Source organism: Panulirus ornatus, chromosome 2 (genome assembly GCF_036320965.1).
Source record: "Panulirus ornatus isolate Po-2019 chromosome 2, ASM3632096v1, whole genome shotgun sequence".
In the NCBI taxonomy this organism is placed as follows: Eukaryota; Metazoa; Arthropoda; class Malacostraca; order Decapoda; family Palinuridae; genus Panulirus; species Panulirus ornatus.
Genome location: NC_092225.1, coordinates 68723301 through 68737672, shown reverse-complemented (window position 1 = coordinate 68737672; position 14372 = coordinate 68723301). Strand labels below are relative to the sequence as shown.

The following is a 14372-nucleotide window of genomic DNA, read 5'->3' as shown; positions in this document are numbered from 1 at the left end:
TTAATGCTCATCAGTCAGGATGGTAGTACCACCCTGGCCGTCTGCTGTCAACAGTCTGCTACCAAATGGGTTGCTCCAAGGGTAAGGGACTGCTTATTCCTCAAGCAAGCTGGGGCAGTTGGGAGGGGCCAATACACTACCACCTCAGCCAACTCTCTCACTGGTGGCAGAGTCACACTATAAAATGTAGTCAGAGAAGTATGCCTTAAATTTGCAGGGGCTGTGAGAGGGGTTATTACTTTATTACCTGAGCCCTCACCTCACCAAATCTTCCTAGAGGCAGGAGCAAAACTAGATTTTAATGTTATAACAGGGTAATATTTTTCGTATCAGTGACAACATGCAATGGAAACCATGCAATGACATAATCTATGTGAAAGTGAAGTGTTAAAAGGTGCAAAGTTAAAGTACACAATAACGAATAACAAATGATTTTATACTTGTAGATATGTATATATTTCTCTATTCATATTTCTACACTTACCACAATCATTAGCAATGGCATAACAGATGTTGGGATCAACTTCATCAATAGTGAGAATTTTGTATGAGGAGAGAGGTGTTGATCCTGGCTGTGTGGATATCATACCCCTGAAGCGTGTGACAGACCAAGTACGCACGTGGTTATACTCGCTGCACACACTGATTAACAATTTCTCTGAGAGGGTTACCTATAGATGGAGAAGAAAATTTTTTTTACATTAAATTCACATTTACTCTTATTTAAACAAAACTGCCAAACATGGAAGCATTAATAGGCAAAAAAGTAAATTTCTCTGACTAATAATTTTTTTTTGAGGAATGACAATGTTTCCCAGATACTAGTAAAGTACATATTCTTGAACTCTGTATTTTCATTTAGAGATGTTTTCCACTGTTCTGTTTTTGAATAGTTTCTACTTTATTAAGACGTAACCCCCCATATTTTTTTTTTTTTTTTTTTACTATATCCCCACTTTTAAATCCCTCCCATGTTGAATACTTGCCAAAGCAACTTTGTGAGCAAAAATATCTGTCTCAATTCTTCACGGCACCGTTCATTCCTACTCAGCAAATATTCATTAGATTTTTGGTGAGTTACACTGAGTAATAAATAAAAATTTAGTGAATAAGAGGTAACAAAATTACGTACAGCACCAGAAGTAGAAACTAAAAATGCCTTTAATAATATAAAGGGAAAACCTTGTGAATAAAGTATTAACCGCAATGTGCTAAACTTCAGTCTTAAAGTATATATATCAGTTCTAGATGATACATAGTTGAGATTAATCCAGTTAGCGAGGTAGCTCAAGGAAACAGACAAAAGAATGGCCCAACCCACCTACATACACATGTATATACATACACGTCCACACATGCAAAGATACATACCCATACATCTCAATGTATACATATATATACACAAAGACATATACATATACACACATGTACATAATTCATACTGTCTGCCTTTATTTATTCCCACTGCCACCCCGCCACACATGAAATAACAACCTCCTCCCCCAGCATGTGCGTGAGGTAGTGCTGGGAAAAGACAACAAAGGCCACATTCATTCACACTCAGTCTCTAGCTGTCATGTATAATGCACCAAAACCACAGCTCCCTTTCCACATCCAGACCCCACAGAACTTTCCATGGTTTACCCCAGACGCTTCACATGCCCTGGTTCAATCCATTGACAGCACGTCGACCCTGGTATACCACTTAGTTCCATTTCACTCTACTCCTTGCACGCCTTTCACCCTCCTGCATGTTCAGGCCCCGATCACTCAAAATCTTTTTCACTCCATCTTTCCACCTCCAATTTGGTCTCCCACTTCTCCTCATTCCCTCCACCTCTGACACATATATCCTCTTTGTCAATCTTTCCTTACTCATTCTCTCCATGTGACCAAACCATTTCAAAACACCCTCTTCTGCTCTCTCAACCACACTTTTTATTACCACACATCTCTCTTACCCTTTCATTACTTGCTCAATCAAACCACCTCATCCCACATATTGTCTTCAAACATCTCATTGCCAGCACATCCACCCTCCTCTGTACAACTCTATCTATAGCCCACGCCTCGCAATCATATAACATTGTTGGAACCACCATTTCTCCAAACATACCCATTTTCGCTTTCTGAGATAATGTTCTCGACTTCCACACATTCTTCAATGCTCCCAGAACTTTCACCCCCTCCCCCACCCTATGATTCACTTCCACTTCCATGGTTCCATCCGCTGCCAGATCCACTCCCAGATATCTAAAACACTTCACTTCCTCCAGTTTTTCTCCATTCAAACTTACCTCCCAACTGATTTGTCCCTCAACCCTACTGTACCTAATAACCTTGCTCTTATTCACATTTACTCTCAGCTTTCTTCTTTCACACACTTTGCCAAACTCAGTCACCAGCTTCTGCTGTTTCTCACATGAATCAGCCACCAGCCCTGTATCATCAGCAAACAACAACTGACTCACTTCCCAAGCACTCTCATCCACAACAGACTGCATACTTGCCCCTCTTTCCAAAACTTGCATTCACCTCCCTAACAACCCCATCCATAATCAAATTAAACAACCATGGAGACATCACGCACCCCTGCCGCAAACCAACATTCACTGAGAACAAATCACTTTCCTCTCTTCCTACACGTACACATGCCTTACATCCTCGATAAAAACTTTTCACTGCTTCTAACAACTTGCCTCCCACACCATATATTCTTAATACCTTCCACAGAGCATCTCTATTGACTCTTATCATATGCCTTCTGCAGATCCATAAATGCTACATAAAAATCCATTTGCCTTTCTAAGTATTTCTCACATACATTCTTCAAAGCAAACACCTGATCCACACATCCTCTACCACTTCTGAAACCACACTGCTCTTCCCCAATCTGATGCTCTGTACATGCCTTCACCCTCTCAATCAATACCCTCCCATATAATTTACCAGGAATACTCAACAAACTTATACCTCTGTAATTTGAGCACTCACTTTTATCCCCTTTGCCTTTGTACAATGGCACTATGCAAGCATTCCACCAATCCTCAGGCACCTCACCATGAGTCATACATACATTAAATAACCTTGCCAACCAGTCAACAATACAGTCACACCCTTTTTTGATAAATTCCACTCCAATACCATCCAAACCCACTGCCTTGCCGGCTTTCATCTTCCGCAAAGCTTTTACTACCTCTTCTCTGTTTACCAAACCATTCTACCTAACCCTCTCACTTTGCACACCATCTCGACCAAAACACCCTATATCTGCCACTCTATCATCAAACACATTCAACAAACCTACAAAATACTCACTCCATCTCCTCACATCACCACTACTTGTTATCACCCACCCATTAGCCCCCTTCACTGATGTTCCCATTTGTCCCCTTGTCTTAATTCAGAGATATATGGCATATAGCTAACCTTAGTTACTGGAAATCTGTGGACTGTGAAAGTTTGGAAAAGTTGAGGCCCATGCCCAACTGTCTCTGGGTGTTGGACAATAACTCTTACTGTTCCAGAACTGGTGCCATATGCAATCTCAATCCAGTTTCCACACACATCTGCGAAGAATGTCTAGTTTAGAAGGTACAATGGTTTATCATGCATGCTAAGATTTTTACGAAGACGATACGTGAAAGAAAATAATACCACATCAAAAAAAAAGCATGTGGAATGATGTATTTTGGCTGATAAAAAAATTATTTCTTGTGAACTCTGACAAACAATATAATTATATTTCTGTGAAGAAAGGAGGCATGAACTGGAAAAGCTTAAGATATATCTTGATTTTAGAGACAAGCATCAGTTAGGTTATAAATACCAACTATTCCAAAAAGTTGGCCTTAAGCTTGAAAATGGCTTGCTGTCACCCATGTAGCTGTTTTCTGAAGATGTCAGATTACCCTAAGGTGAGAAAGGATAATGCTAATCACACTTAATGCATGAAAGAATCATGACTATAATGTATTTTAAGAGCAATCTGAAAAATCTATTCAAGCTATGACATCCCATGACCATAATCTTCCATTCACTCCCTACGTAGCTCCTAGCCTTGGATCACAAAGGATGTTGGAAGGTGATCCAATATCCACAAGAGAAGGTGGGCAGTATGATGGGGTTAGGGCCTATGAGAAGTCTAGTTTAAAATCATGCTTTTCACATGCTCAAAGCTGATAGTTGAGTCGATTCCCTCACTTGCCCTAATCCATGTAGATGTACCGAAGCATAGTAACCTATCTACAGGTTGCACCTCTTTCATCCAGTGACCTTGGGACCAGAACATTGCCAGACCACAGAAAATGCTGGAAAACAGAAATAGACCCCCAAGTCATACACCACTGACAATCAATTGATGATTCAATCTTATAGTACTCACACAAAGTCTTTACAGAAGTTCCTTTATCTGCTTTTTTCAACTCCACCTTTTCAACCATAGATAATGATTTATGCTTCTGCTTATTAGCACTAGCACCATCTACACCTCTTGATCTCTTAGGTGTTAATTAGCTTGGCTGCAGTGTTAACAGATTTTGGCCCATTAGTGGCAGATTCACAAACTAATAACTAATGGCGGCAGATTCAAAATGTGTTGGACCATGGGAGTTGCTGGACAACAGGGTGCCAGATTAAAGAGGTGCAACATGTATTAGGAAGGAGAATCTATTAGATGAAATAAAATACCTAAAATACACATTAGAAGGAAAGAGAAGGGCGAATTCTCTCCTGGAGAGAAGTATTTAGGAGAATCTTCTATGGAGGTCCTTGCACTGGTTCCACCTTCTAATGGCTATAATCTACTGACAGGCCATAAACTAACAGAGCAGTGATTAATGTTCAAGACTAAGATTAGTCAGATATAACCAGCAGAATACCACAGGGATCAGCCATAAGACTAATTTCCTTTTACATATGCTGGTGACAATGAAAATGGGCTACAATCCAAGATATCAAAATTCCCGAACTAAAGTTGAAAAAAAAAATTTGGAAAGTAAAGCCATATCAGAAATTGAATACAGCAAGCTGACACAAATGAATAAATTTGGCTTGCAAGTGGCAAAGTAATTTTGATATCACCAATTACACAGTGTTACATATTTGAAGACAGAAAGTTATTCCATTGAGCTTCATGTTGTAAGTGAGGAAAAAGACTTAGGTTTGACGATTTCTGATGACCAAAAGCTAATAAGTAGTGCATACAGGTACTTTGATGGCAGTGTATAATGCCATTAGTTTCTCTATAGTGATATGGGCCAAGTTCAAAGGAGGAGACCAATCTCCGACTGCCTCATCTCTGTGTTTGTTTCAAAGCACCAATCTTCTTTAGAGGCATCTGTGTTTGTTTATCATAAAATAAAAGCTATCTCTCAGTGTTGAAAACCTTGTGCATAAGCAAGTTTACACAGACTGAAGCGAAGCCTCTCCTCATCAGAAGAAAGAGAATAACCATGGTTGTGATGGAGAGCATCTTTATCTCCAGGTGTTTCAATTTGATAATATCTCCAAGATGTCTGGAAATTAAGATGCTGTTCATCACATTTCTTGTTAGTCTCCTTCTCCTGAAGAAAATGTTCCCTTACAACAATCCAATATCTCACGCACTCCTCAGCAACCTCATGAAAATAAGAGCTGTTGGTAAAGACAGCTGAGTTGGGGGAATGAGGTGGTGTAACATCATGAATAGAACACAAAGGTATCTTACACAAGTGATTACAGTAGTGTTTTTTTAGTAGTTTTCTCACACTGCCCATAAGGGAAAATCATAGCAATGTTATTTGGCGTAAATTACACATGAATGGCATTCTTTGATGTGTATGCCAACCTTGCTGATATCTTGGCAGTTTTAAGGGAGAACTTCATGGGTTAAGGGAAAGTGAGTCTTAAAAGCCATATCTAGCAAATCATATGAAAACTATTCTAACAACTGGGGAAATGTAAAGGTAGCACTGCTGGTAGTTAGCTGCCTAAACTCTGAGTTCGCTGCAAAATTCTTGTTGACAATCATCTCAGCATGATTACCTGACTTTTGCAACTGATATCAGTGTCCAACTTTGATTCAAGTAGGCAGGCCAAGGCACAGATTTGCCCAGATCATCCAATTCATCATAGAAAAAATTGAAAAATAGAAGCAAAGGGTCTTACTTGTCTTTGGTGTTAGATATACTGAAATAGCAGTGATGATATCATTAGATGGATCATGGTAGAGTTCTGTTACTAATAAATCATTATCCTTCATCCGAAGGGGGAACTTCTGCATATCTGTGGGGAAAGAAGTCTCAATCAATTCCAAATACAGATATAAAACTGATCATACTGAGTTTTCCATCAGAAAATCTGATAACACTTCTTATAAAGAAAAATCAATAATGACATGAAGACTTTCTAAAGTTTCCATCAAGAGTTTAGTTATGAAAAGATGATGGTTGCTTAAATACACATGTAAACATGTTTACCAAATGGCGTCCTAGCTTTGTCTCTTCGATGTATATCAACTGACTTATATTTCTCTATTGTGTCTCCCCTGATGATGTGATTATTACACGAGTGCACTTGGGAACATATCGTGTTTCATTTTCCCCGTGGACTCATAGGAATATCTTGATCACGCGCAAAATTGTGATCTTTTCCAATATATATATATATATATATATATATATATATATATATATATATATATATATATATATATATATATTATTTATATTTATTTTGCTTTGTCGCTGTCTCCCGCGTTAGCGAGGTAGCGCAAGGAAACACAAAAGAATGGCCCAACCCACCCGCATACATATGTATATACATACACGTCCACACATGCACACATACATACCTATGCATCTCAACTTATACATATATATATACACACAGACATATACATATATACACATGTACATAATTCATACTGCCTGCCTTCATTCATTTCCATCGCCACCCCACCACATGAAATAACAACCCCCTCCCCCTCATGTGCGCAAGGTAGCGCTAAGAAAAGACAACAAAGGCCACATTCGTTCACACTCAGTCTCTAGCTGCCATGTAGTAATGCACACAGACATATACATATATACACATGTACATAATTCATACTGCCTGCCTTCATTCATTTCCATCGCCACCCCACCACACGAAATAACAACCCCCTCCCCCTCATGTGCGCAAGGTAGCGCTAAGAAAAGACAACAAAGGCCACATTCGTTCACACTCAGTCTCTAGCTGCCATGTAATAATGCACTGAAACCATAGCTTCCTTTCCACATCCGGGCCCCACAGAACTTTCCATGGTTTACCCCAGACGCTTCACATGCCCTGGTTCAATCCATTGACAGCACGTCGACTCCGGTATACCACATCGTTCCAATTCACCCTATTCCTTGCACGCCTTTCACCCTCCTGCATGTTTTTCACTTGCATTGTAATCATATGCAAGTGGAGCTGGGTAACATCATCCCAATGATATAAATTGTACAGAGGGGTTTTCTAACTAAAATGTACATCTTTCTGACTCTGGCACAAAGTTTCTATCTACAGATTATCATCAACAGCATTTCCATCTACATGAGGTACATCAAGTGCTAACCGTCACTTAGCTCACTTATACATATCTCCCACTTAAGCAGACAAAATCTTCACTTATTTCACTATATACAACGATTAAAATCTTAAAAAAATTCATCTCTTTAAAATAACAAAAGTTAGCAACAATATACATGTATGCAGACCAAAATTTCTTGACACAAGTGTTAGTGTATTAATGTAAGCTCACCTATATAATAAATAGAGCCATTTGTACATCCAAGGAGAAGAAACGAGCCAGCAGTGTCGAAGGATGCAATGGGCAGCACTTCTTGGATTTGCCAGTGTTGTGTCATTGCATGCCACACTCCAATTTTACCAACGGATGACAGTGCCACAAGTTGTGAACCAATGAAAAAGAGATACTCCACTGGAACACCAAGGTTGAAAGTCCCTGTGAATAAATAGTAAAGTTAAGATGCCAAAGTCAGGAATTTAGTGTAAAAGTCAATACACCTCATGATTCAACCTTTACATTTCTAGCTGTATTGTAATGTCATCCTTCTTTTTCACCCATGTGGAAGAAAAAGTACGAAAATAAGGATAATTCAAATAACATTATGATGTTGAATACAAATCTGGTGTTGAAATTTTGTTTACTCATTTATAAGATATTCAAGTAAGCTGTTAAATGAATTCAATTTTTTATATTCTCTGATCCTTTGCATCACATTTACTGAATATGTATCAGTGACTAAGAGCATTCTAATATATTTTCCATGATTATATCAAGTATAGAAGTGTTCCAATATCTTTCAATTTTATATCAAAAAGTTTTTTCAGCTAAAAAATACCTTGAACTATTACCTTCAATTTTTGGCATATTTATCAGAAAAAACTCATGACAAAAGCTCATGATAATAAGTATTTTGAGCTAAGAAATACCCTGAACTACTACATTCAGTTTTTTGCAAGTCACAAAAAAAAAAAAAATCCTTTAAAAGCTCATTATAAGAAGTATTTTTGATGTTGAATAGAAATCTGGTCTTAAAATTTTGTTTAGTCATTTTTATGATATTCAATTAAGCTTTTAAATGAATTAAACTTTTTATGTACTCTCATCCTTTGCATCGCATGTACTGGATATGTATTAGTAACTAAGATAGACACTTTTATGTACGCTGAATACGAATCTGTAGTCAAAATCTAAAAATTCGTATAATTAGTCAGGTAATTACCATTTAAATTGTATCATAATTAGTCCAGGTGCTAATTAAACGTTAATATTATGAATTACAGTCTTTTGGCTCCAAATACTTAAATACCATATAAAATAACATCTATACACAGATTTTCATTAAAATCTGAGGAAGTTGAAAATCTTTTTTTTTGGAAAAAATAGGTTTTCTTCAAATTTTCAGCAGAGATACTTTTATGTATAATGAATACGAATCTGTGGTCAAAATCTAAAAATTCGTATAATTACTCGAGTAATTAGCATTTAAATTTCATCATAATTAGTCTAGGTGCTAATTAAACGGGTAATATTATGAATTACAGTCTTTTGACACGAAATACTTAAATACCATATAAAATAACATCTATACACAAACTTACATTTATTGAAATTTTCAGCATAGATACTTTTATGTATGCTGAATACGAATCTGTTGTCAAAATCTAAAGATTAGTATAATTAGCCGAGTAATTAATATTCAAATTTCATCTTAGTCCAGGTGCTAATTATAATTAAACGGTTAATATCGTCAATTACAGTGTTTTGACTCAAAATACTTAAATCCCATATAAAATAACATCTATACACAAATTTTCATTATAATCTAAGGAAGTTGAAAATCTGAGAAAAAAAAAATTCAAGGCTATAGCCTTGCATTTTTCTTGATTTTTTTTGAAAAAAAGATTATCTTCAAATTTTCAACATAGATACTTTTATATATGCTGAATACGAATCTGTTGTCAAAATCTAGAAATTGGTATAATTAGTCGAGTAATTAATATTCAAATTTCATCATAATTAGTCCAGGTGCTAATCATAATTAAACGGTTAATATCGTCAATTATAGTCTTTTGACTCAAAATACTTAAATCCCATATAAAATAACATCTATACACAAATTTTCATTAAAATCTAAGGAAGTTGAAAATCTGAGCAAAAAAAAAATCAAGGCTATAGCCTTGGATTTTTCTTGATTTTTTTGAAAAAAAGATTATCTTCAAATTTTCAGCATAGATAATTTTATATATGCTGAATACGAATCTGTTGTCAAAATCTAAAAATTGGTATAATTAGTCGAGTAATTAACATTCAAATTTCATCTTAATTAGTCCAGGTGCTAATTATAATTAAACGGTTAATATCGTCAATTACAGTCTTTTGACTCAAAATACTTAAATCCCATATAAAATAACATCTATACACAAATTTTCATTAAAATCTAAGGAAGTCGAAAATCTGAGCAAAAAAAAAAAAAAAAAAAAATGCAAGGCTATAGCCTTGGATTTTCTTGATTTTTTAATAGATTTTCTTCAAATGTTCAGCATAGATTCTTTTATGTATGCTAAATATGAATCTGTTGTCAAAATCTAAAAATTCGTATAATTAGTCGAGTAATTAATATTTAAATTTCATCATTAGTCCAGGTGCTAATTAAACGGTTAATATTATGAAATACAGTCTTTTGACACCAAATACCTAAATACAATATAAAACAACATACATACACAAATTTACATTAAAATCTGAGGAAGTTGAAAATCTGAGCAAAAAAAATTCAAGGCTATAGCCTTGGATTTTTCTTGACTTTTTGGAAAAAATAGATTTTCTTCAAATTTTCAGCATAGATACTTTTATATATGCTGAATACGAATCTGTCAAAATCTAAAAATTGGCATAATTATTCGAGTAATTAATATTCAAATTTCATCTTAATTAGTCCAGGTGCTAATTATAATTAAACGGTTAATATCGTCAATTACAGTCTTTTGACTTAAAATACTTAAATCCCATATAAAAAAACATCTACACACAGAAAAATCAAAGGAAGCTGAATATCTGAGAAAAAAAAAAAAAATGCAAGGCTATAGCCTTGGATTTTCTTGATATTTTTAACAGATTTTCTTCAAATGTTCAGCATAGATTCTTTTATGTATGCTGAATATGAATCTGTTCTCAAAATCTAAAAATTCGTATAATTAGTCGAGTAATTAATATCTAAATTTCATCATTAGTCCAGGTGCTAATTAAACGGTTAATATTATGAAATACAGTCTTTTGACACCAAATACCTAAATACAATATAAAATAACATCTATACACAAATTTACGTTGAAATCTGAGGAAGTTGAAAATCTGAGCAAAAAAAATGCAAGGCTATAGCCTTGGATTTTTCCTGATTTTTTTGAAAAAAAAGATTATCTTCTAATTTTCAACATAGATAATTTCATATATGCTGAATACGAATCTGTTGTCAAAATCTAAAAATTGGTATAATTAGTCGAGTAATTAATATTCAAATTTCATCTTAATTAGTCCAGGTGCTAATTATAATTAAACGGTTAATATCGTCAATTACAGTCTTTTGACTCAAAATATTTAAATCCCATGTAAAATAACATCTATACACAAATTTTCATTAAACTGTAAGTTGAAAATCTGAGCAAAAAAAAAAAAAAAAAAAAAATGCAAGGCTATAGCCTTGGATTTTCTTGATTTTTTAATAGATTTTCTTCAAATGTTCAGCATAGATTCTTTTATGTATGCTGAATATGAATCTGTTCTCAAAATCTAAAAATTCGTATAATTAGTCAAGTAATTAATATTTATATTTCATTATTAGTCCAGGTGCTAATTAAACGGTTAATATTATGAAATACAGTCTTTTGACACCAAATACCTAAATAAAATATAAAATAACATCTATACACAAATTTTCATTAAAATCTGAGGAAGTTAAAAATCTGAGCAAAAAAAATGCAAGGCTATAGCCTTGGATTTTTCTTGATTTTTTTGAAAAAATAGATTATCTTCAAATTTTCAGCATAGATAATTTTATATATGCTGAATACGAATCTGTTGTCAAAATCTAAAAATTGGCATAATTAGTCGAGTAATTAATATTCAAATTTCATAATTAGTCCAGGTGCTAATTATAATTAACCGGTTAATATCGTCAATTACAGTCTTTTGACTCAAAATACGTAAATCCCATATAAAATAACATATACACACAAATTTTCATTAAAATCTAAGGAAGTTGAAAATCTGAGGAAAAAAAAAATGATCTTTTGAATAGATTTTCTTCAAATGTTCAGCATAGATTCTTTTATGTATGCTGAATATTAATCTATTGTCAAAATCTAAAAATTCGTATAATTAGTCGAGTGATTAATACATAAATTTCATCATAATTAGTCCAGGTGCTAATCAAACGGTTAATATTATGAAATACAGTCTTTTGACACTAAATACCTAAATACCATATAAAATAACATCTATACACAAATTTTCACTAAAATCTGAGGAAGTTGAAAATCTGAGCAAAAAAAATCGAATGGTATATATAGCCTTGGATTTTTCTTGATTTTTTGGAAAAAATAGATTTTCTTCAAATTTTCAGCAAACATACTTTTATGTATACTGAATACGAATCTGTGGTCAAAATCTAAAAATTCGTATAATAACTCGATTAATTAGTATTTAAATTTCATAATTAGTCCAGGTGCTAATTAAACGGATAATATTATGAATTACAGTCTTTTGACACGAAATACTTAAATACCACATAAAATGACATCTATACACAAATTTACATTAAAATCTGAAGAAGTTGAAAATCTGAGCAAAAAAAAAATGCAAGGCTATAGCCTTGGATTTTTCCTGATTTTTTTGAAAAAATAGATTTTCTTGAAATGTTCAGCATAGATACTTTTATATATGCTGAATACGAATCTGTTGTCAAAATCTAAAAATTGGTATAATTAGTCGAGTAATTAATATTCAAATTTCATGATAATTAGTCCAGGTGCTAATCATAATTAAACGGTTAATATCGTCAATTATAGTCTTTTGACTCAAAATACTTAAATCCCATATAAAATAACATCTATACACAAATTTTCATTAAAATCTAAGGAAATTGAAAATCTGAGCAAAAAAAAAAATCAAGGCTATAGCCTTGGATTTTTCTTGATTTTTTTGAAAAAAAAGATTATCTTCAAATTTTCAGCATAGATAATTTTATATATGCTGAATACGAATCTGTTCTCAAAATCTAAAAATTGGTATAAGTCGAGTAATTAATATTCAAATTTCATCTTAACTAGTCCAGGTGCTAATTATAATTAAACGGTTAATATCGTCAATTACAGTCTTTTGACTCAAAATACTTAAATCCCATATAAAATAACATCTGTACACAAATTTTCATTAAAATCTAAGGAAGTTGAAAATCTGAGCAAAAAAAAAAAAAAATTCAAGGCTATAGCCTTGGATTTTTCTTGATTTTTTTGAAAAAAAATGATTATCTTCAAATTTTCAGCAAAGATAATTTTATATATGCTGAATACGAATCTGTTGTCAAAATCTAAAAATTGGTATAAGTCGAGTAATTAATATTCAAATTTCATCTTAATTAGTCCAGGTGCTCATTATAATTAAACGGTTAATATCGTCAATTACAGTCTTTTGACTCAAAATACTTAAATCCCATATAAAATAACATCTGTACACAAATTTTCATTAAAATCTAAGGAAGTTGAAAATCTGAGCAAAAAAAAAAAAAAAATGCAAGGCTATAGCCTTGGATTTGTTTGATATTTTTAATAGATTTTCTTCAAATGTTCAGCATAGATTATTTTATGTATGCTGAATATGAATCTGTTCTCAAAATCTAAAAATTCGTATAATTAGTCGAGTAATTAATATTTATATTTCATCATTAGTCCAGGTGCTAATTAAACGGTTAATATTATGAAATACAGTCTTTTGACACCAAATACCTAAATACAATATAAAATAACATCTATACACAAATTTACATTAAAATCTGAGGAAGTTGAAAATCTGAGCAAAAAAAATGCAAGGCTATAGCCTAGGGTTTTTCATGATTTTTTTGAAAAAATAGATTATCTTCAAATTTTCAGCATAGATAATTTTATATATGCTGAATACGAATCTGTTGTCAAAATCTAAAAATTGGCATAATTAGTCGAGTAATTAATATTCAAATTTCATCTTAATTAGTCCAGGTGCTAATTATAATTAAACGGTTAATATCGTCAATTACAGTCTTTTGACTCAAAATACTTAAATCCCATATAAAATAACATCTAAACACAAATTTTCATTAAAATCTAAGGAAGTTGAAAATCTGAGCAAAAAAAAAAAAAATGCAAGGCTATAGCCTTGGATTTTTCTTGATTTTTTTAATAGATTTTCTTCAAATGTTCAGCATAGATTCTTTTATGTATGCTGAATATGAATCTGTTCTCAAAATCTAAAAATTCGTATAATTAGTCGAGTAATTAATATTTAAATTTCATCATTAGTCCAGGTGCTAATTAAACGGTTAATATTATGAAATACAGTCTTTTGACACCAAATACCTACATATCATATAAAATAACATCTATACACAAATTTTCATTAAAATCTGAGGAAGTTAAAAATCTGAGAAAAAAAAAATGCAAGGGTATATATAATATAGCCTTGGATTTTTCTTGATTTTTTGAAAAAAATAGATTTTCTTCAAATTTTCAGCAAACATACTTTTATGTATATGAATACGAATCTGTGGTCAAAATCTAAAAATTCGTATAATTACTCGAGTAATTAGTAT

The 14372-nt window shown here is 33.0% G+C and overlaps 1 protein-coding gene across 2 annotated transcripts in view; it reads right to left on the bottom strand.

The window, feature by feature from the left end:
- Positions 1 to 14372, bottom strand: part of LOC139756896 (SH3KBP1-binding protein 1) — a 90406-nt gene that overhangs the window by 16225 nt on the left and 59809 nt on the right. For both annotated transcript variants that reach the window (XM_071676804.1, XM_071676795.1), the window contains 4 exons: positions 7766 to 7969; positions 6148 to 6264; positions 3430 to 3569; positions 485 to 671 (listed from right to left, as the gene is read on the bottom strand). In XM_071676804.1, the coding sequence (XP_071532905.1) occupies positions 485 to 671; positions 3430 to 3569; positions 6148 to 6264; positions 7766 to 7969 (648 nt within the window). The remainder of the gene's footprint in view (positions 1 to 484; positions 672 to 3429; positions 3570 to 6147; positions 6265 to 7765; positions 7970 to 14372) is intronic.